This window comes from Passer domesticus, chromosome 6, assembly GCF_036417665.1.
Source record: "Passer domesticus isolate bPasDom1 chromosome 6, bPasDom1.hap1, whole genome shotgun sequence".
Taxonomy (NCBI): domain Eukaryota; kingdom Metazoa; phylum Chordata; class Aves; order Passeriformes; family Passeridae; genus Passer; species Passer domesticus.
The window spans coordinates 15727075-15750386 of NC_087479.1; the positions used below are offsets into that span (position 1 = coordinate 15727075).

General features: G+C 41.6%; 1 protein-coding gene across 4 annotated transcripts in view; it reads left to right on the plus strand.

The window, feature by feature from the left end:
• BTBD7 (BTB domain containing 7) overlaps positions 1-23062 on the plus strand; it is a 51675-nt gene extending 28613 nt beyond the window's left edge. For 3 of the 4 annotated variants that reach the window (XM_064423521.1, XM_064423522.1, XM_064423523.1), the window contains 9 exons: positions 5348-5556; positions 6705-6780; positions 9030-9190; positions 9491-9634; positions 9863-9976; positions 11471-11660; positions 14985-15163; positions 15839-16267; positions 18155-23062. In XM_064423521.1, the coding sequence (XP_064279591.1) occupies positions 5348-5556; positions 6705-6780; positions 9030-9190; positions 9491-9634; positions 9863-9976; positions 11471-11660; positions 14985-15163; positions 15839-16267; positions 18155-18970 (2318 nt within the window). In that variant the 3' untranslated portion in view covers positions 18971-23062. The remainder of the gene's footprint in view (positions 1-5347; positions 5557-6704; positions 6781-9029; positions 9191-9490; positions 9635-9862; positions 9977-11470; positions 11661-14984; positions 15164-15838; positions 16268-18154) is intronic. The other variant, XM_064423524.1, reaches the window with a different exon arrangement.
• Positions 23063-23312: the final 250 nt, after the last annotated feature.

Consider the following 23312-nt stretch of genomic DNA (forward strand, 5'->3'; position numbering starts at 1 on the left):
TATGTTAAGTCTGGATTCTCTTTCCAGTTCATTTTTCTCACTTCCACTCAATTTTGCCTGGGTCTTTGTAACTGAGTGTCAAGTGAAATTGATGTATTTTAAAGCTTCTGATCAGCTGTTTTTATTTTCAACAGATTTTAGTTTGATTTGTCTTCAGGGACCTTTCTAAGTATCCAGATGTTGTAATTTTTCTTCATTTTCAGCAGATGATTCTGCTTTGACTATTTCCATGGAAATTTTCCCATTCCTAACACAGTGATACTCCTTTTTCTGACTATTGTGCTTTAATAGGTAATTTCCCTATAGTGAAGACAGTGATGAGTATGTGCAGTGAATCTCTACCATCCAAGTAAAGCAGGACAACCTTTATCTAGAATTTCCTCTGCCTTCGTTTTGATTTGTTTTAACTGAGGATTGTCATTGTCACTTATTTTTCGAGAGAAACAGAAATGGATCTTTCAATGAACTAATTTGAGTAAATGAATTAATCAGCAAGCATATCTGGTCAATAGAGGTGATCACACTGAAACCCATTTGTACCTAATAGGACTGACACTGCTCTTAGGGGTGCTCTGGTAATTTTTACTGTCAGAAGAGAAACTCTTCAGGGCTTTCACAGAGGCTATGAGCACTAGAGCCCTCTCCAGGAGGTTGGAGCACATCACTTTGTAGAATGTTTCTGTGCTCTGCCTGCCTGTTTCTGCCTTCTGCTGCAGGTTTTCTGTCTTCCTGCTACTTTGCTGCTCTCTCTCAGCTGTACTGGTGTAATTATTTTAACACATTGATTCACAGAGATTTGGTTTAATATCACTTATCCCTTCCTCTTCTGTAGTACAGCTACTAAAATGAGATCAGTTCCCTAGTCCTGTTCATCACACGTTGTTAAAATACTCCCCACTTCCAGTCTTACTGTATTGCCCTGCTGTTGCAGGGAAGTTTGATTTCAGGCATATCAGTTTTATTGGATAGCTATATTACATATGTGAATCCTCTCCTGCATCTTGGCCCTGTTACCCATTGTCAGGAGTAGTCCTACTGAGGTGGTGGTACAAAATGCTTTGCTGTGATAGGCTTTTGGATACTGGGACCTTATGAAATGATTTTGCCTGAGAACTTTTTCTGTCACCTGCTTGAAAGAAGTTTTCTAGAGTAAGACTGACATAAAACCCCTCAAATTCCGACTTTTTGCTTCACTTTTATTTTAGGTGTTGAGTTTACTCTTGACAAGTATAAGAAGTTAGAAACTTTATTGTAAGTGCTGCTGCATTTCGTAGCACAGTGTTTGATCTAGAAACAGATGTTACCTGACATCAAAAGTACTCTTGGTCTTAGGAGGGCTGAAATTCCAGGGATGCCATGGTAGCAGTATTAAATACATACTCAAAAAAATTCAAAAACTGGTTCCTGTGATTGCTAGCATGGTCTCTCCTAATGTGACAAACTAAAAAACCATTGAATAGCTTCTAGGTTCCAGTTCAGCATTAAGGTGAATTCTTGCTATTCATTGGCTCCACTGGTGTGCACAAGTTTAGAGGGAAAGTCTTCACTACAGAATGAGTTAAATCAAGCTAACAGTTGTGTAGTAAAAGGTTTGCTTAGTGCCACTTTTGCTAATTGTTGAAGGCAGTTGACTTGTCTTCAGTAGGTCTGTCAACTGTCCTGATCCCAAGCCACTAACTAGAATGCTAAACATGGTCTCAAGCTGTTTCTGTCTGGAAGGACAGTGGGGCTGCATTTGGGAGAGAACTGCAGAAGCAGCCAGGACTTGATGGTAGGAAGGCTCCATTGGCATTCAGCTAAAGGAGTGCATGGAATAGCATAATTTGTGCAAAATATGATAGTTATCTTTCCCTTTTGTAGATTCCAGGTTGAATCTCTGAAGGATAGTTATGGTCACAGAAGCTTGTGTGACACTGCAAATGGATCTTGGGAAGATTGTTGCTGCCTGAGTATTGAAAAATAATATTCACAGGAAAAAATGCTCTATTCCACTGAGAAGAGCAATATTGTGGCTATTAGATGACTACTTTTTTTGCCAAGTGGCTGATTGTTAAAGCAGAAAAAGCCTCTGCCAAAGAAGAAAGGAAATTGGATTCCTTCCATAGCTAGAATTGGGTTGCCCCAATTTATTTAAAAGCTCAAAAAAACCCGCTTTAATTATTACCGTATGCTTACTTCAGAAGAAAGACTTTTAATAACCCCACACTTCTGACCCATAGCTTAAGTTATTTGAGAAAAAGACTGTTTCATTTGCTAGTTATCCTTAGTGAGCTTTTCACCTGATGTCATATTATTGTTAGTTTGCAATACTTGAACTTGACAGAAGAATTGAGACTGAGCTTATGCACTGTTTCTATGAATTGAGGTTGCTCAGATCATTGGAACTGCATTTCTGGTGTCTTTTCAGGGGGCAGGCATCTTTACTTCAAAAATAAATGTCAGATGAAATACTAGGAATGGCATTAATTTTGAGATAAGTCTCTGCTGTTGTAGTTTGAGTTTCCTGGTGACTGATTTCAGTGTGTGGGTTTACTTTACTGCCTTTGAAATGAAGCAGTCCTTAATGTGTGATGTCTAGAGTTCAGAGGAAAGCAATTTCTGCTGAAGTCAGCTTGCATGCAAACAGAATAATTGCATACAAAAAATTGTTTTAGGATTTATGAGGGGAAGGCTGAGTGCAGATGACCCTAAATAATGGTTTCAAACTATTTTGTTTCTTATTCATGGGAGTCAACCTCCTCTCTTAAGCAAATTGCAACTAGTCACCGCTTTCATTCACGTGCCAGGTTTGCTGCTAACTTAACATTTTCCTTTCTTGAGCCCCAACAGGAAAGCTGAGAGAGACTCACATGACAAAGTTAAATGCAATGTCAGCCCTTTGCTGTTTGGGTAAAAATGGATCCTGAAGTGGAAAGCTTCAGACTTAATTTAGTCTGTGTTTTTGACATACGCTGAAGTATTTTGAGCTTTTTTTGATGATAAGTTGGGTTTTAGATGGTTTAGTTACTTACTGCTTTGTTTGTTTAAGGCTATTTCTCAGATTCTTGACCAGAACTTTTTAAGACTTAAGATTTTATCCTTTAGGAATCTGGGGAATTCCCCCTTCCAGAGGGGGCAGTTTCACTAATCTGTACCTCAGCCCAGGGAATGTATTTCAGAACAGTTCTCATCCTCTGCTCTCACCTGTTCCAAGTGCCTCCAACCCAGCTTTGTTGCCTGTGCCCTCACTTAAGGCAGTGCTTGCCATGCAGGTTAGAGGTCAATATCTGTAATGAGGCATCTGTTCTTAGTAGCAGTAGTGATATGTAACCTCATGGAGGTAGGTGGCTCTGAGAAGTGCCATGCTATTTCAGTATGAAAATGGTGAAGGACAAAGCAGTTGTGTTGAAACATGACTCACCACCCCCCCTTTGTCAGAAGGAAATGGAGAGTGAGTCTGGGGATGCACAATGTAATGCTGCATGTGCTGCATCACTCACAATGTGTGTGCTTTGGGTAGCCCTTCTGTCAGTGCCTGCATTCAGTCTTCCTTTTCTTGGATGAATTGCACATGTGAAAAAAAAAATAATTCAGTTGCTTGTTAAGGAAAGTTTGGTTTAAATATGAACTAGTGTAAAATGCATTACTGTTGGGGGACAGACATTACTCTTATAAACTACTTTAGAAATTTAATAAGGATTGTGTCCAAAACTGTGTGTATATTCAAGCATATTCCTGAAAGCTTAGGAAATTTTATTGGTAGATTATTGTTCTTAAAATCACCACATTGTGGTTGTTACAGTATTGGGTACAAATATGTGTCTAATAGGACAGGTAAATTTATAACCAATCTCATGTTTAAACTGTTGCTTTCCACTACCTTTTTAACCCTGCTGTTTAAATTCCCATTTTATTGACTTTACTTCTGAGTAGTAGCTCCTTTGACAGATTCCCTCCTACTTGAAGAAGCTTGTTCACTTGTTACTACCTACTCCATAGCTTTCACATTATTACGATGGAAATGGAATGAACATACATTCTGTATATATTCATATATTCTGTATGCTGCCCCATGTAGAAAAGTAAGATTTTTCTTTTATTTCTGTTAATTGTTTCTAGTCTGTTTTATTTGTAAGCAGCCAGTACTAAAATATGTAGCATCAGGAGACCTGTCTTTGTCTTGATTAGGGTTGAGATTACTGTAGTAAACACATTTTTTACTCAGCTTATTTCAAGAGGTCAGTAATGCAATACACATCCCTAAACAATGAAGTTGCATTTTTAGGTATCTTTGAAACTGAGAGAAAAATGATGATGTATAAGAAGTAAAATTGCAGTGTAGACATGTAGCTCTGAGCTGTCTGGGGACCTCTTACAGGGATAAGCACAGCTGTAATTTTGTGGCTGTAGTGGGTTGAGACTGGAATGTATAATTCTGAGGGTTTTTTTCTTTAAATTGCTATCTTTGTGCTAAACCAGATGTACAAATGAAATCAACAAAGTGCTCTTGGAGACTTCAAGTTATCAGTGTTGTGGTACCTTCTGTCTTAACTCCCTAGTCCCAGGTACCCATGGTTTCAGCCCTCCCACAGCATGTCTGCCCTCATTTCTTCCAAATCAGCTCCATTTCACTTCAGGAGTTCTCTGTACTCTCAGTCCTTCAGAAGATGTGTATCCTGTGAAAGAGTAAATCCTAACAAAGCAGTGGGTAGGAAGAAATGGTAGCAGACTCTCAGAAATCTGCAGAGAATGTGCTCCCTGTCCTGGCACCCTCTGTGCCTTGCTGGATACTGAGGCCATCGTGGTGGCCTGGAGCAGCCATCCACTGCTTCCTGCCTTTTCTGTGAGTCAGAAAATGATGCTTTGCTGCCCTCATCCTGTACTGAGTAGCTGAGTACCAGCACTGTTACAGCTTGTGTTTCTTCTCCTCTATGTGGTCTGTCTCAGGAGGGTCCATGAGCAAAGTGATACAGGCAAAAATCCCACCTTTGTTACAGTTCATGGGTTTTCCATGAATCTGTTGTGACTCAGATTCTCAATGTTAAAATGTGTTAAACACTCAGATAACCAAAGGGGGTTCTGACTGGGTTGAACTAGCTTTCCAGGTGTTTATCCAGGCATGCTGGCAGCATGATGCTTCATGTACCTTTAAAAAGTGAATAACTGTATAGTTGGAATCATGAACTTAAAATATTGTACTGCTAGTCAAAATACAACCTTGTTTCCAACCTTGATCTGTAGGACACCTGTCTTTACTCTCACTGGGTGTACATAACCCTTTCTATTACAGATTTAGCCACATGTATTATTCCTTTAGGGTCAAAGTGCCTCTGTAACAACACTGTTGGTTGCTGCCCTTGTTTGGTAGGCTGTGAAGATATTATTGCTGAGAGCATCTCCCTGGACACCTTGATTGCCATTCTGAAGTGGAGCTCTCAGCCCTACGGTTCCAAGTGGGTGCATCGCCAGGCACTGCATTTCCTCTGTGAGGAGTTTACCCAGGTCATGACTTCTGAGGTCTTCTACGAGCTCAGCAAGGACCACCTGCTCACAGCTATTCAGTCTGACTATTTACAGGTAACCTGCAGGGCAGGATACAGCTGGTCCTGCTAGAGCTAGCAGGATGCATTATACCATTACTGGAAATGCTTGGCGGTAGCTGATTTTAAATTGTTGGGCTGAAGAGGGATTGTACACACTAAGCACTCCTCCTATAATGTGTAAAAAAAATAAATGGAAGTAGTGATTAAGAAAATTGTTTTGTTGTTGGCTTGTAACACAACCCAAATGTGGTATATGCTGTTGCTTAGAAGTCTAATAATAGTTTATAAATGCATGCAAATTATTTTAAACAAAGCATTTCTGAATCTAACATTTGCCTTGCCTGTTTAAGAGATTTATAAAATTACGTGGTAGGAGTAGTTTTGCTGTAACAACACATGCTAATTTGGGGCAGTGGGAGCTAATAAACTAGAAATGGTTCTGAAAATTCAATTTGTTTTCATGGAGAGCGAAAAATACCATCTCTGACAAGTATTGCACAATTTTTTTTTTTTTTTTACTTGCCTTCAGTGATTTTGTGGTTTTAGGGAGGGAGAACTGTACTGACCAACAGAAAAATTTTGGATTTTTGCTGCCACTGCTCTTCAGGGGAGATATCTTTATAATGATGACCACCCCTTAATAGCTTAATGATTACTGTTTTTTTTTTTAATTCATTCATCTCAATCTTACATTTTGTAAAGGATTAAGTGCTAGAGATTATTTAAAGTGTTTTTTAAAAAGTTTTGTTAACCTGAAGCAATTCAGAAATGACAGTTAAAAGTACTGTTGATCTTCCATGAGACCTGGTATTGCTGAATTTGTAATGTTAAGCAAAAGCTTGAAATGCCCAGAAGTAGAAGTGCCCCTTTAAATTTAGTAATTCAAACTTTATAGCTGTAAGATTCCTTACTAAATAAAACTTCTCCTTCTGTACAAAACTTCTTCCTCTTTATAGGGATTCAGTAAGTAATATGAATGTAGAAATTATGGTGGTGATATACCTGTAGTACAGCTTAAAATATTAGGAGAAAATTATAAACAGGTCATAAAGTGTGAATACTTCGTGCTTAGGTGCAACTGTGTTTCTTTAGACCTGTAAAAAACCTGTGATTTTTTTTTTTTTTTTTGTGTTTGCATGTGACATTAAGCATAAACAGATTACTGACTTCCTCTTTCTACAGGCAAGTGAACAAGATATTCTTAAATATCTGATTAAATGGGGAGAACACCAGTTGATGAAGAGGATAGCAGATCGAGGTGAGGATCCTTTAAACCGTGCAGTACTAAACCAAATAAACCAAAATTTATGGCAGTTCTGTTTTGTTAATCATCTATAACTTAGGGAAATTCAATCTACTTTGTCCATAGTATAGTCAAAACAAAGCAAATGCTCTTGCTTTCTTTAAAGGTTTGTTGTCTAAAATGAGAACACAGCATTCTGAGAGAGATTGTTTAGCCTGAAGAAGAAAAGGCTTAGAGGGAATCTTAGCAGAGTCTATAAGTATCTAATGGCAGGAAGCAAAGAAAACAGAGCAGCGCTTTTGTCTTGGCACCCAGGACAGGATGAGAGGCAGTGAGGCACCAACGGGAATACCAGAAACTGTGAAGGTGGTCAGACCCTGGCACAGGTTGCCCAGCTGGATGCAGTGAAGGGCAATGTGTTGTACCTTACCTGGGGAGGTGTGGGAAGAGGACATTGGTTCAGTCACAACCAAACTTTTAGAGGGCCTTTCAGTCTCTGTGACTGTCTGATTTTGAAGTCTTGTTGGTTTCCTGTTGTCTCGGAATTACTTTTCTTGTAACTAATTCATCAACTAGAAACCCTCTGCAGTATCTTGTTATGCAGGCTTCTCACAGTAGTCTTACTCTTAGTTTACTGTGTCAGCATTTCACTTCAGTTTGAGTGTGTCTCTGACAGGAATCTGTGGTAGTGAGAAAGAAGCCAACAAGTGGCACCAGTGTTTTCCCTAAAGTAGATGTAAATGTGTTTTTGAGCCTAGATGCACATTATTGCTACCGTGGTAACTCCAAGGGCAATCTTACACGTGTTGGATATGGGAAGTAGGTTAAACATGTATGTCCCAGATAACAAATGCAAGGATCTTGTAGTTCATCTGCACTACAAAGTGTCAATCACATAGTACCACAAGAGGATCAGAAAGGGAAGAACCTGCCTGAGAAAAAACAGAGCAGTGCTGCTGTAACTACTGTCTTGGGAAGGCTGGCCATGCTTCTGAAATCCAGTTACTGCTTGCAGTACAGCTGCTTTGTCACAGACATGTATAAGGAAATGCAACAAAAAGTTAGTTAAAGGATGTGCCTCTAGTGTCCTGGGTAAGTATTTATCTATTTCCTGAACAGGATTTCCCGAGTGTTTGTCCTAGGGCACATTGGAACATAATGGAGCCAGTTAAACAGTACCAGACCTGGGCTGGGGCAGAAGCTGCTCCTTTGGGATCACTGCACAGCTTCTTGCTCTGGCATTCATTAAGTAAACAGCTCACATCTCTTATCTGGGATCATCAGAAAACACAATAAGCAAAAGCAGAAGTAATGGCAATGCCAAATTCTGTCAAGTTAGGGCCAGATTTAGTCTAGTCATTTAATTCAAATTCCTCGGTGATGCTCCTCGTATTGCAGCTCTGAATGTGTGATGGTATCAATGCCACAGAGCATTAGAGAATGTAACAAGCTGTGGCCCAAACTTTAGCTGCGTGTTCTGAGGGAGGGTGGGTGTGTTTGACAGGTTTCCTCAAAGAGGGAAGCTAGTCAGTCAGATGCAGCTTGGGTACAATACCTAAAATACACATGTGAGCTGCATGGTCATCTTGCTGTCCCCAGGAAGATACCACTTCTGGTACAAATAGGTGTCCTGTGACCATGAGAGCAATTTGAGAGGGCTTGACACCATGTTACTGAGGTGGGTTACACAAGGAAGCTGGAATAATGTATCCCTGAGGACACTTCAGATGTGAATTTATACAAAGTGCATTTGAAAACAGCTGGGGAAAGGCAGAGGAGCTACGGGAGAGTCCTTGGGGGAGCTGCTAGCAGGGATGTACCACTGCTTTCATGGCATAGCTCTTAATAGAGCTTTCCAAATGTTTATGGCAAATGCTATGTTTGTATTTTCTGCCTGGCTTACACTTTGAAGCTGGCAGCTGTGCCAGTGACCCATGCTGGTATAAACTGAACCTGGCTCTGTGGGTGCTTCACATAAGTTTTTAAGGCATGAGGTAGAATCACAGAATCATTTAGGTTGGAAAAGACCTCCAGCATCACGGAGTCCAACCTTTGACCAATCCACCACCCTTTCAGCTAGACCATAGCACCAAGTGCCATGTTCAGTTGTTACTTTTGTGGAACAGTGCTGATGAGCCCTACTGATATAAAATGAGAATTTTCATTCCTTTTCTTTAACCTCCCCTGTAAGGTAAGCCCTGTACCTCCTGCTACCCTCTTAAACTTTCTGATAAAAACTTAGCATGTCTTGTTCCTTCCCACAGAGCCTAATTTACTCAGTGGTACTGCTCACAGTGTGAATAAAAGAGGTGTGAAGAGGAGAGATCTTGACATTGAAGAGTTGAGGGAGATCCTGTCTCCACTTTTACCTTTTGTCCGCATTGAGCACATCTTACCCATGAATAGTGAAGTACTGAGTGATGCAGTAAGTCAGTAGTCTCATACAAATACCTCTTTGCATGTTACAGTGTCCACGTGTGAGGGGATTTTTTGCTTTGGTGGGTGTTGATTTTGTTTATTTTAAGGATTGCCTTCTAGAATGTTGTCACTGAGAGTAATAGTTGTGTAACACTGTTTTTCTGGTTAGGTTTTGTGTTCTTTTAAGTCTATCAAAAGGCTAAAAAAAAATCAGTAGTGTAATGATCAGTGTAAATAATGCATTTATTCCACGTTTTTACCATATTAATATTTTAAAAACCGTAAAACTCTTTCTTGATTCTTAAAGATGAAGAGAGGCCTGATTAGTACTCCTCCTTCAGACATGCTACCAACTTCAGAAGGTGGAAAGTCAAATGCCTGGCTGCGGCAAAAAAATGCTGGAATATATGTGCGGCCAAGACTGTTCTCACCATATGTGGAGGAGGCTAAGGTAATATCAGCAACACTTGTCTGTTCTCAGATTGGAGTCTTCAGGGGGTTCTGTAAACAGGGAAAGATTTTGGGATGTTTTGTCTCTTTACATGTACTGGCCTAAAATACTAACATTTTCAGTTTAACAAGACTTACAAGATTGATCATCAGGCTCAAGTCTCTAGAACTGGTCAGAAAAATTTCAACAAAATTTTTTTTTGTCGAAATTGAAATGTTTGCGAGACAGATCTTGATGAAATTCCACCGGAAACAAAGCAACGTTGTGAGGGAAACCTGCCTGGTTTCCAGCCAGCTTGCCGGCCCAGCTCCTCGGCAGCCCTCCTGGCAGGCGGATGGCAAGGTGAGAGCCTGAGAGTCCCAGTCTGCAGCTAGTCCAGCAACCTTGGTGCCAGCTCTTTCAGGCTCCCCAGCTCCCACCAGAGCTGGGTGGGGAGCTGCTATTCCACTCGGCAGAGGACTGATATTTCATCATCTTGTTTAAATCAGAACATACCCAAAATCTTGTGATCCTCCGCAAAATGGAATAAATATCCTGTGTCCAATTTGAATGAATTTGTTTCCCTCTTCGTTTCCCTCTCAAGCAGTCGCTTTCCTATTTAATTTCTTGCATGACCTCTGTCAAGCTGAAGATCTTGTAGCATCTCTGGTGGTGATGGATGGTGGCAGGGTGGAGTGGTGCTGTGTGGGACAGGAATGTGCCATGTTCTGTTGGACAGAATGGGAGCCTTTTGTGTCACTGACCGGTGCCACCACTTCAGGTGGCTCTGACTTGAGTTGAGAGCTTGTGAGCCCCAGCAGTGCAGGTGACAACAGAACCTGAGGGTTAGGTGAAGCTGTGTACATCCACATCACCTACAGGCTCTGACATCTGCTCTGGTGAATTTGGAGATTCGCCCTGTGCCTAGGAGAGAAAATGTTTTTTGAAGGTATAAGATGTTGTTGATCTGTGAGGGAGAGGAAGAAATAAAACTATTTTGCATTTTGGGCACAGTAGCACCAAGTGGCACTAAAATAGCAAAGGAAGACTAGCTGGTTAAAATATTCTCTTTGTATCTTGGATTGCTAAAACTAACAAAAATGTGATAAAAGCTTTGACTCTTAGTTTTCAGGTATATGCTATGGGAGTGCTTTAGTATTTATCCAAAGTAAAAAGGGCATTCTTACAACCCCTATACCCCTGTCAGAATTCCTGCTTGTTAGTACTGGTTTCATATTATACTGTTAGTATTTTTAAATAATTTTAAGGTTTTTTACCCTTAGAGGGAGGACTCTCATATGTAGTCTCTGGTAACTTTACTCCTCCTGTAGATAGTTTAACTGTTGTGAAATGAAAAAATTGTGAATGAGTGGTTTTTGATGATTTTTTTTTTTTTACTCCCCTGCTAGTCTACCATTTTTTGAAATAAGTTCATTTGATGTTAAATAAGAATCTTCAAAGTATAGGCCTAAATCCTTTTATATTGTTTAGATGTCTGGGGAAAACGTTTCATTTTCAGGCTACTGCCTTCTACTCAATGGCACCGAAAGTTGAGACTCATAAGCAGTAATTGTCTTAAGTCCAGAGGGTCTGGCCTCAAGAAGATCAGTTCTGACAGGTCAAAGTAAACAAAGCATCCTTCCCAGACTGTTCTCCTGCCTGCTCTTAGCTCAGACTCAGTTATGATCGTGCCTGGAAAACGGAATAGAAAATGCTGATAAAAAGCCAGATGTTGTTTGTGCCCTGACACAGTTCCTCTGGTGTGGTCATGGCTGGGCTGGTGTGGCTGGGGCTGTGCTGGCAGCAGTGGCAGGGGTGTGTGCAGCACCCCCACGGGGCTCTCTGCTGTCGTTGCAGTCGGTGCTGGATGAGATGATGGTGGAGCAGACGGACCTGGTGCGCCTGCGGATGGTGCGCATGTCCAACGTGCCCGACACGCTGTACATGGTGAACAACGCCGTGCCGCAGTGCTGCCACGTCATCACCCACCAGCAAGTCAGCACTAACCAGAGCAGTCCTCCCTCCGTTATAGCCAACGAGATCCCAGGTGAGCTCCTGGCAGTGTGTGGGTGCTTGGGCCCGGGGGGAGTGAGGGTCAGTTACTGAACTTCATCATTTCCTCAGAGACTGGTTCTGCACCAGGAATAGTCCTTCTGCTTTGGTCTGTCCTAAAGACACTCTGCCATCCAAATCCAGTTAATGTGTGGTTGGAGAACAAAACCCTTGGACTGGTTAAACACAGTAGAACACTTGCTGGTGCCTGGCTCTCTATTCTCAGAATTTTCTATAGGGTTCTCAGTTTTCTACCAACCAGTTGTCCAATATAGGTAAGATCTGTGAGTCTGGAAAATTTCTTTCAAAAATCGAAAGCCAGAGAATATAACTTATAAGGAAATCAGCTGAACTCTGTATGCAAGAAAAGTACTGGAAATGAGAACTCAAAACACATTTACTTCAATTTACCAAATCCACTTTAGCTTTGAAGCCAAACCAACTTAATTCCTTGTGGAAGAATGTGTTAGAGTACATTTTTATAGGCTCAAGTAAATATGGCCTCTCCTGACTTCAGGATGATTGGTGTGACATTCCCCATAGGCAAGCCAGGAAAATATATACTAAATGTATTTTGTCATTTATGCATATGATCTTTGGTGTCAGACTGGAAGAATTTATCTAGTGAGGTTCCTAAAGCACCTAGCTCTTCCTGCCTTTCCCCTGTCCCATTAATACTCTGTGTGCACAGAGAGAACACTGGCAAAGCTTGCAACTGATGACAAGTGGGCAGGGTCAATGGATGTTTTGGAGGGCAGGATTAGATACCTAAATGACCAAGATTAAATTTTAATTCAGTGAAGGAAAATGCTGTGCCAATGGCATTCCCCATATTATAAGCTCTTCATGTATCAATTAGGTCTCTCTTCAATCAGCTGTGTTGAAAGGAAGTAGATAAAGTATTCTTACAGATGCTAGACCCAGGACCAAAGTAATGGATTGAAATTGCTGCAAGAGAATTTAATTTGAAGTGTTAGGAGGATTTGAAACACTGTTTAGTTATAAGATTTCTAGGAAAATTTGTAGAATGGTTTTGATTTGTTTGCTTCTTTAGTCTGGGAAGAAACTTGATAAAGCTGAAAATGAGCTTCTGAGAACTTCTGTTTGAAAAATTTTGTAAAAGCACCAGTTGTTTGTGTAGAAATCTGGAGCTCTCAGCAAAACTGTGGCATCTCAGCAGTGCATTATACTACTTGGACTTCCCTCCCTAGAAAAGTGCAAATATACTTAGCATGAATTGAATATAAAGTATTTCATATAAGATAGGACTTTGATAACACTATGCTCAATCCTAATTTCCAAAGAATTTGAGAAAGGCAACAGGTTCTCAGAAGTTTCAGTGTTTTGCCAAAGTTCTCATGTTCTTAAGAAAACTGGCTCTGTTGGCAAGCATGAGACATCTTGACCAATCTGAAACTCCCCTGCTTCTTGGTTCTGTACAATTTAATAGGTAGGAAGTACTGCCAGTCCCTTGATTTGAGCATAGATATGAGCTCTGAGCCTGGCCAGTAGCTGGAGCGCAGGAATTGTGTCCTGGCAACTGTCTGCTTTGCATAGTCCTGTAATTAGGCAAAACAATTGATTGGTTTGCCAGTGCCTTTTTGCTAGAATGGGCAGATGGGGCCCAGTTAATGTGAGGAGATTAAAGCCTGTGCCAACCTCTCACTTGCACAGGAATCCATCCTGAAGCATAGATGGAGCTCAGGGAGCCTGGGGGGAGAGCTGGGCAGCATTGGCTCCATGGCCTTTGGGCTGGGCTCAGAGCAGGGTGTGCTTCACAGCTCAGTGCTTCCCTCTGTCCCTGCCTTCTCCTTGGACCCTCTGCCTGAGCCCTGTTTGCACAAACCTGCTGGCAGTGTGTTCCAGTGCTCTTCCTGCAGCACTACTGTAAAGTGAGTTCAGCTGAAGCCTCCTCTAACTTGAGGCCAGGTTCTGCAAGTGGTTGGATTTCTTTACACATTTTCCAGTTTCAGTCTGAATTAGAAATCTTGCAACAGAGATAATTGTATTTTTTTAATATATATATAATCTTTCTTCCATGTATTTCATATGAATACTAATTTAAAAAAAACAACAAAACAAACCAAGGTTTGAGAAGACAGTATTTTTTAATGAAAACCTTCTATCACTTTTATGCCTCCTAATCTGGAGAACTATTTCACACTTCTCTTAAATCCTCCTTTTTAAGTATTAGCAAAATGCTGGATGTAGCTAAACATCTGGCCACGAAACCAGTTTTTTTCAGAAGCATTTAAGTGTGTGGAGGGTAGAGGACTTATTTACAAGCCTTGAAGACTGGTTAGAATGGGTTCCTTCCCTCTCCTCTCAGTGCAGGAACTCCACTGAAGGGGGGAATATTTTGCAGTACATATACTTCTCCTTCATGTACCAATGTAAACTTCATGAAATTGGGACTAGTTGTAATTGTGTGGTGTTTCTCCTTCTCTGTAATGCAAATGTCTTTTCACACTGTTGTTGCTGTGTGATCTGTTTAATTTTTATGAGCTTTCATTACAGACATCTGGTCTTGGTAATACATAACACTTGTAAAGCTGGTAAAGGATGAGACACCAGGACTTACACACTCAGAGATCTGGATTTGTCTTCTCTATTTATTTGCACATTTTCCTTAGGACAGAAACACCACAGAGAAATATCATTCATCATCAAACAGCAGTAAGAAGTGGCATGAGGAAGTTTTGCAACAGGATAAACACCCAAAATTATACATGACCTTCTTTTGGAATGGTTTTTTAAAAAATATTTCAATATGACTGCATAAAACAACATAATTTTAACAGGTTTTTGTTGGCTTACAGTTTGTGTAACTTTTGTAAAATGCCCTTTCTCTAGTTACATACTGGTGTTATGGTCTTTTGATTATAGAACTGCATTAGAAGTATAAAGTGTATGCCAAAAAAATCAATGTATTCTTGGCCTGTGCAATTCATGAGGGAACATTCAGTTGTTATTCAAGATATCCTTCCCCCACCTCCAATCATGGAATTCCTGCATCGTAAGGAGTTTATAAAGAAAGCTCTATTTGGGGCTTATTCTAGCAGAAGCTAGAGAAGTGGTGTATGTTTTTGTCATTTGTATTATGTGTGTTATCCCATGTGGCTTAATGATGGTCCATGGAACATGTGTTATGTTGAAGAGTTCTTGGCAGAATGCTTCTTAAAAAAACCAAAAGCCAAGGCAGCGTGATGTTAGATTTCTCTTTCAGAATAAATCCAACCATTGCAATCAAACTTACTGTCTCCCAGTTGAAAAAAAGGACTCTGTCTTATCCCCACCCCATTCTCTGTTATCCCTGCAGTCCCCAATCTCCTGGTTGTGAAAGAGATGATCAGGAGGCTGCAGGAGCTGCGCCACACCGAGCAGGTGCAGCGAGCCTACGCTCTGAACTGCGGGGAAGGCGCCACCGTCAGCTACGAGATCCAGATCCGTGTGCTGCGGGAGTTCGGGCTCTCTGACGCTGCTGCGGAGCTCCTGCAGGTGGGCAGGGTGCCTGTGTAAGGACAGAAGGGACTTGGTTGTGTACTCTGCAATAGGAGTACTTGCTGTGCATACACACAAGTGCTTTGAAATGCCTGCGTGACTGTCCAGGTGCAAACACCAGTTGCATTTGCTGTATGTGATTTTATAAAGCTCTAAGTGCAGTTTATATATAGTTTTCTCAAGAGTCATTGCCATTCAGGAGGCTCTTATTGATGCAAATTTTGGGGACAAAATAAAATGCTAAAGAGAGAGTTGATGAGAACAGTAGAAAGATAACTTGAAACTTAGATTATTATTTGTTCTTCAGAAAGAGAGGAGAAAAAGTGGTAACTTATGCTGTAGGTCTGCACAGTACATGTCAGGACTGGGAAACTGAAAATCCCTCTTCTGTTTATATACTGGTGCTAATGCAAATGCATTTGTTGGTCGACTTACAGTGAATCTGATGGTTGTTGTCCTATGTGCTACATACAAACTCACCAACACTCAAGGTGACTACAGCTACCACCGTTTTGCATGGTAGCTGTAGTCACCTTGAGTGTTGGTGAGTTTGTATGTAGCACAGCCAGGCAGTTAGAGTATTAACATGTTTCTGAGAGTGTTAGTTGGGGAGATTTTTCTAGATGGCTTCCTACTTTGTCTTGTAACGTGCTGTGGTTTTTACCTCTGCAGAATCCTCACAAATTCTTTCCTGATGAGCGATTTGGGGATGAAAGCCCACTGCTGACAGTGAGACAGTCTGGACGCTGTCGCGTCAACAGCACTCCCACTGCAGAAACCATGTTTACAGAACTGGACTCTTTCGTGGCCTTCCATCCACCATTGCCCCCTCCTCCACCTCCATACCACCCACCAGCAACTCCTATTCACAACCAGTTCAAAGTGGGCTGGAAACAAAGGGTGCCAAGTCAACATCCCTCCCGTTCCTTCTCGTACCCGTGTAACCACTCGCTGTTCCACTCGCGCACCGCGCCCAAAGCCGCCCCTCCCGTTTACCTGCCCGGCGCGAAGGCGGCGCCGCCCGACTGCACCAACACCGCGGCTCTGGGCCGCCAGACGGTGGCGGCGGCGGCAGCCGTGATGGCAGCTGAGAAACAAGTGGTAAGTGTTGGGATTTCTCCTCTTTTGCCTGCTTCTGGCCGCTCAAAGTACCTCATCGAAGGAACTGGAGAGAGTACTTATGATGAACTACCTTGGCTTTGTTAAAGAAAGTCAGTGTCTTTGTTGGTTAGGAGGTTTTTCTACCAAACCATCTGTCAGTGTTGTCTATCCCAAAGGCATGCCCTAATGCCTGGGAGAGCGAACATTCCAGGGCAGGAGCATTATTACAGGGGCAAATGGCACTCAGGAATCTTCTGAAATCATAGAATCACAGAATGTCCTGAGCTGGAAGGGTCAGTTTCAGTGTCCAACCACCCTCTGGGTGCACAACCTTTCAGTCCTGTCACAGGTCACAAGAAAGACCTGTCACGGGTCTGCCCCTCCTCTTCCTCTCACAGGTGGTTGTAACTGCAAAGTGGTTTCCCCTCAGTCTCTTCTAGGCTGAACAGACCAAGTGACCTCAGCCGACCCTTGTGTGGCAAATGTAGCTTGCTCTAAAACAAAGCATAAGTCAGTTTCAGTAGTGGACTGCACACTGTAATTCACAGGTGAAAGTAGTGGGGATATTTTGGCTAGTTACAGGTAAAGTCTGAAGTAAACAGGTTGCCTCTATACATGTGTGAAGAGTATGAAAGCTTTACAGCTGAGAAGTACTTGAAAAGGAATTGGCAAGCAGAAATTGGTAATTGCTGATGCAAAGAACTTTGTTGCAGCATTTAAAAGCAGTCATTATAGTTTTTGAAATGCAATATGATGCAATAAAAACAATGGACTATAAGATATCCAGTAAAGACATAGCTTTATGAAATACAGGAAGGGCTGAATGAAGAATTTGGTAATTTACATCTGCAGTAAAAAAATGTCAGTGCATAGTTGTGGCACATTAGATGCAGATTTGATCCTCATGTTCTGATTGGAAAAAATGTTTTTATTTTCTGACCATTAGCAATTGTCTTAAATATGTTGCACTTCTTTTTCTATTTTAGAGTAAAATATATAACTTCATATTAGAAACGTGTGCCATTGTTTGGTCAAAGGTGGGATTCATAGTGTGTCACTCTCCTTTGATCAATACTGACTTCCCTAATGAAACTATATAGTAACCTTTTTCATGTCAGAAATATTTCTGCCAGAACATGTCCATAAGTAATGCAAGGGGGAACATAGGCTTAATATAGATGATATTTTTGTTCTGTATTCTTTCTGCAATTTGTGAGTTACTTAATCAGTGATTACTGAAGTTGCTTTCATGAGAAATTATAAATACAAGTAGAAATTCTCACTCTTCTGTCTGGAAGGCTGTAATATGAGCAATTCTGCACTGAGGCAAGCATGGGATAGGTGAGAAGAATGCCACACAGCAGCTTCCATGTACTCTGTGCATCCAGTGAGTCCTGTGACTAATGCTCCCCCAAGCCCGAGGCTGTCCTGCACACATGTCTGCAGTTTACTTGCTTTGAAATGGGGAAACAGAAGGGTTGTGTCTGTAGTGATGCCATGTGTGAGTTGTGGCTTCCCTGCACTGGAACTGTGTGCTGTGACAAACCATTTGTTAGGCTCTGCACCAAGTACCTGGTTTGGTTTGATAATTGTAGATGGCTTAAAGCAAGCCTGCCTTTAAGAAATCCAGCAATACATTGTCCTTAACTGCATGTTCAAGGCAAGATGCATTTAAGAGGAGCTGTAATTGTAATTTCCTTCATGAAGGAAAAAAGCTGGAAGGTGAAGGTTGGTGGGTAGATGTGTTCTTTAAACAGTGCAGGCTGAAGTTGGCAAGACTAAAGTAGATTAAGAAAATGCCATTTTGAATTACAAAAACCACCCTAAATACAGTTTGTGTTTAGCTGTTGTCTTTGTTTCCATGGACCAATTTCTTTTCTTTTCCAGTGTACTCAGCCCCTGCTGAATGACCTGATGCCAGACATCGCGATGGGTGTGTCAGCAATGTCTCTGAAAGACAGAAGATTGCCAGAGCTCACAGTGGACACGGAGCTGAGCCAGGCGGTTACAGAGGTAGGGCCTGGCCCACCCCAGCACATTTCATGCATTCAGAACAGACACATGCCTACTTCTCGGAAAAAACATGCAATAGAGCAAAAAATAGATGCTCGAGAAAACCCACAGGAGTATCCTGACTTCTATGACTTCTCTAATGCTGCATGCAGACCCTCTACTCCAGCACCCAACAGGCACAGTCCTTCACCTTCACCAGGCATTTATTTTGGCCCAGATTTGTACAGCCACAATAAGGCATCACCAAGTGGCTTAAAGTCAGCCTATCTACCTTCCCAGATATCTCCTAAAAAGCAAGAGGAGTCTAGGAGGGAGTACCTGCTCTCACAAGATGGGCATCAACACAGGCAAAAGAATGAGCCAATACACCTCGATGTCTTAGAACAGCCTCCCCAGAGACTGGACTTGGCACTGGCTACCCAGGAGAGCGCTGGGAATGGCCCTGTTCACGTCAGGGGAAGAACAAAAATGGAAACGGATTTAACCTATGGGCTAACCTCCAACAGACCTTCACTCTCTGCATACAACTCTGACGTGCCAGAAGAGAGACCCAGTAGGAGACTGGCAGATGATGAGCCATTGGAACATGGAGCACAGAGAAATGCAGATTTGGAAAGGGAAGATGGAGTAAGCAGAGGAAGGAGGTCTCCAAACAAACCAGACTTCCTGTACAAAAAATCTGCCCTATGAAAGCAACCTCCACTATTTCTCTGTGCCTAAGAGTTGTAAACATCCCATTCCTTGCAACTTTTGGCCTGACTTCTGTCAGAGAAATTCTTTCATGCCAGCAGAAAAATTCAGCTTTGCTCACTTGTTTTGTACATACATTGCTTTATTAGAGACAGCATGTTATCAGTTTGGTTTTGATGCTGCTTCTGGGTTTATTTTGTTGCAGGATTTTTTGGAACAGATTTAATTAAGCCTTTTAAAAAAACTGGTACCTTTTTTCTACAACCTGGTAGCCTTTTGCACCTGTACATCTATTTTAGTGTATTAGTTTTGTACTAATATGTTAAACTTTAATGTCACATTTAAAGGACTGTATTTTCATACTTTTGCATTTACCCTTTCACATGCTGATTCTCTATGTGCATTGGGTTGCACATTATGAAATGTATTTTCTTATGAGATAATAACAGCATGTTTATTTTTTAATTATAGGAATTCCAAAGAACAGCACATCAAAAAACCTACATTTTTAGTTGGATTTTTTTTGTTTGTTTAGATTGAAATCTTCCTGATTTTTACAACTATGGCAAGAATCCAATCTAATATTTTGTTTGAAAAGTTCTGGCAGCTGGTCTTATCTTTATATACATAGCAAACCCGCTTCAAGAATTATATTTGGGGTTTTAAAAATCCAGAGGGATATTTAGGAATCCAAATTCCTGTGAAATTCACTGGAATATGACAGTACAGGTCTGTGTATTTTTGTTTCGGCTGTGACCATGGAGGACTCCATGATCACCTGGAAGCAGGAAGCACTTACCAGACAGACTAGAATTGCTGATTTGCCCATTTAGAAATAAATCTAGAAATACTGTAAAAATTACAGTAATTACTTGTTCTTCCAGCTGCTCATCCGTGGGTAGGCAAAGACCAGATGAGCGGATTCCTGCTAGCACGTGGAGTGTCAGGAAGACGAGGCACGGAACCTTCGCTGCTGCCTGAACACGTGGGAGGGTTTCCTTCCCTGGCGGTGCCGGGCTGACAGCCCCTGGCCTTGCTTTCTCCTGCCTGTGCTTACAAAAGGGCTTCGCTCTCAGTGGCAGTGTTCCTTACCTGGCCCCAGGGGTGCAGCTGTTCTGGGAGCAGAATCCAAGAGGAGAGTTGCTGCTTCAGCACCACCATGCTTTGGCGCTCTTAAATTACACCTCCATTGCCTGATTTGCTTTTTGAAAGCACAGAAATGAGATTCCTCTGTTAACAGAGTGTGAGGAGGGAAGGATGCTGGTCCGGGCTGGCTCCCACCACTGGGGTGGGGCTCAGCAGAGCACCAGGGGAAGGGTTACAATTATGAAGTACGTCCTTAATACTCATGGTGCAGTTCTAACAACAAATTCATTGATCCCTGTCTGATGCCACTGCAGAGTAGTGATTGCTGGTAAGGTCTGTTTGGTGGGGGGTTAAATGCAGTTTCTGTAGTGAGTTTCCCTATAGCAGAAAACTATAGTTCCAGGTGTGACCTAAGGACTGCTTTAAGGTTAGGTTGATTTGTTTCCTGCAGCTCAAAGTGCTTAATACTGTTTAACAGAAATCTTGCTGCAACTTTTGGTTTTAGTTTATGGCAAATTCTTACCTAATGTGTTTCATTAAAGTATGGAGGGCCTAGTAACAACACAGTGTTACTGAAATATATTGAACACTGCATTTGCAAACTACCAAATAGCTTCTAGATGAATTAAGATATGGGTCTTTGAACCCGTAAACTCTGTGTCTCCTGCAGACACATCTATAGACTTGCTTCCATGGTGGTGCTCCTTTTGAGATGCGGCCATGGACAGCATGGTGTAGGGCTGGAGCAGAAACTTGCCTAAACTCTGCAGGTGATGTGGGCGAGGGGAGATTTTTTTTCCCTCTGTCAGCTTTTTTTAATCTTGTTTTTTTGCCCACAGTCAAGGCACTGGGTGGTCCTGGCTTCATCACCCATCTGTGGGATTTCCATGGACTGTGGTGCAGAGCACTGTTAAATGCAGGAAGGTGTCAGTGGGGGATGGTGCTGCTGCAGGTGAAGGGGCTGAGGCTCGCTGGGTGTCTCCTGAAGAGTGGAGCACAGCTCTGTCTGCCTGCCTGGCTCCAACCGCACACGCAGGTCTCATCCTCACCAGCATGAGACCAGCTCACTAGAACCAGAACCTTTCAGCACACACAAGAACCCTGAAACTCCCTGGACTTGCATCATGTATGTGTTGGCAGCATAGCTACTAAAAATTACAGCTGCCCTCAGAAAACTTATTATTCTCAGTGGTTTTGCCTAAAACTGATAGATGTACTTCAGGAAAACTATTTTGATTATCATAGTTTGATGTGGCACTGTGTACTTGGGCAGAGGTGGGACTGAGATCTACAGATAGAACTTTAAAGCTTGAAATTTAGGTGGGGTGTGGCTGATGAAGATAAGTTCTGAGGTTATGGTTTGAGGGAAATCATGAAATTCTTTGGCTTTGGAATAAGCTGGTGAGAAATGCCTCTGGGGAGGACATGTCTGCGTTTTAGAATACAAAATTGTTTCTGAAGTCTCAGGAGCTGTGCAGTATTAAAAAAAAGGATGAATAAAGTGTTTAAAAGTAGGTGCAGAATGAAAGACAAGTCCTTATGAGGCCACAAAGACAATCAGGCCATATAGACAATCTGTGTTTTCACTTGCATATTTTGAACTGGGGTGAAGATGGCAGCTAACAGCAGCTGGTTTGAAGTGGAAAAGGAGGATTTCTTGTATTACTGGAACTTTATTTTTGTACTCCAGAGCAGGATTTCCTACTTGGAATGTGCAGAGGGGTGAGACCATTTTTCATGGCAGCATTATTCAGTAGCCAGTGTTCATCCTACATCTCACTTGCACACCACATGTACCTGTGCTACCTGCTACTCCTTGTTCTCTGTCTACTGAAACTTTGGTGCAGAAGCTCCTTGTTTACATGAAGCACTTTCTGATTAGGCTGGAAATTGACACCTTTTCCTTCTATAAATTAGATGGAAGTGACAGATTATTGACTATTTTGCTTGAGGATAGAGGTATAAACATTGTTTTTTTGAATGAGGGAGACTCATGCTCCTTGTTCTGTTAAAGAGAGAGCTCAGACTTGCATTTAGTGAGCAACATGCAAAAAGGTCTTATTCCCCTTTCCCCAAACCCAACTCCTCTTTTCCTTAGTATGTGGATGAATAACTTAATTCCTAAAACACATTCTTCCTTTGAAATGTTTTGTTGTTCCACAGAATTACTGTAGTTGTGTATTAGTAACTGCTGTGTTGATTGGCAGTTTCATGTTGTATTTTCCTGTTCTTAAGGATTTTCACTTATGAAATTAAGGCTGTAGCCACCTGTACTTGTAAGCCTTGGGTTTTGGTCCCAGAATGTCCCAAATGTATGTCTTTAGGGGTTCCTTTGGTTTGGGTTTGGGAAAGGGGTGGGGGCAAGAGGGGTTGGGTGTTTTGTATGGGTTTTTGGTTTGGTTTTGTTTCTGGGTTTTGTGGTTTTGGTTTTTTTTTTTTTTGAAAGAACACTAATGCTGTTTGAGGCACTGTTCTAATAATTCTATGCTTCTATGGTAGAGGTGGTGCTGAGCCCTGCTGGATGCAGGGAACAGCTTAGAGGGAAACGTGTAAAACCACATTTGGGGTTTCTGTAATTATCTGTACTGCCAGAAGGCAGCCCTGCCCTTGGCAGTGTTAAGAATTTGTTTCTTGTCCTTGTGTTGTTACTGGTATAAAGTCAAGTGCCTTCAATGCTAAAGGCTCAGAAAACTTTCTTAAACTGACTTCATGTCCTATGCAAGTGTTTTTTCTACAACCTGCATAACCAGTACTTTGTAAAACTTGTTTACGCTTCAATTGTACATAGTGTTTTTTTAAAAAAAATAGTATTTTTATTTAGGTACCTCCAAACTTGAATTCTAGTCTTGTGTGATGCATTGTAAAACAATACATTTCTCTTTTGAGTACCATTACAGTTGTAAAAAGGTTTTCACTGGTTCTATTTTTCTACTGTTGCTGAGAAGCATGTAACACTGACTTTATCCTACGTATAGTTGGCATTTCAAATAAATGGCTTGTATAGAATGTGGTTGTGTGGCTGCTTCCCCTGAGCTGCTGCTGCCTGGCTGCACCCAGCACCCTGCCCTGCTCACCCAGGCTGCAGTGGCCGGGGCTGGGGGAAAGGAGCCCAGAATAAAGTGAAAAGGCTTTTGGGAAAAAAGGGGCACGATAACACAATAATGCTGTGAACACCAAAGACATGATACCAACCAGCGTGAAAGAGGGATTTGAAATTAGTCACTCTGATCAGGCAGTTAATACAGGTAAAAAGCAT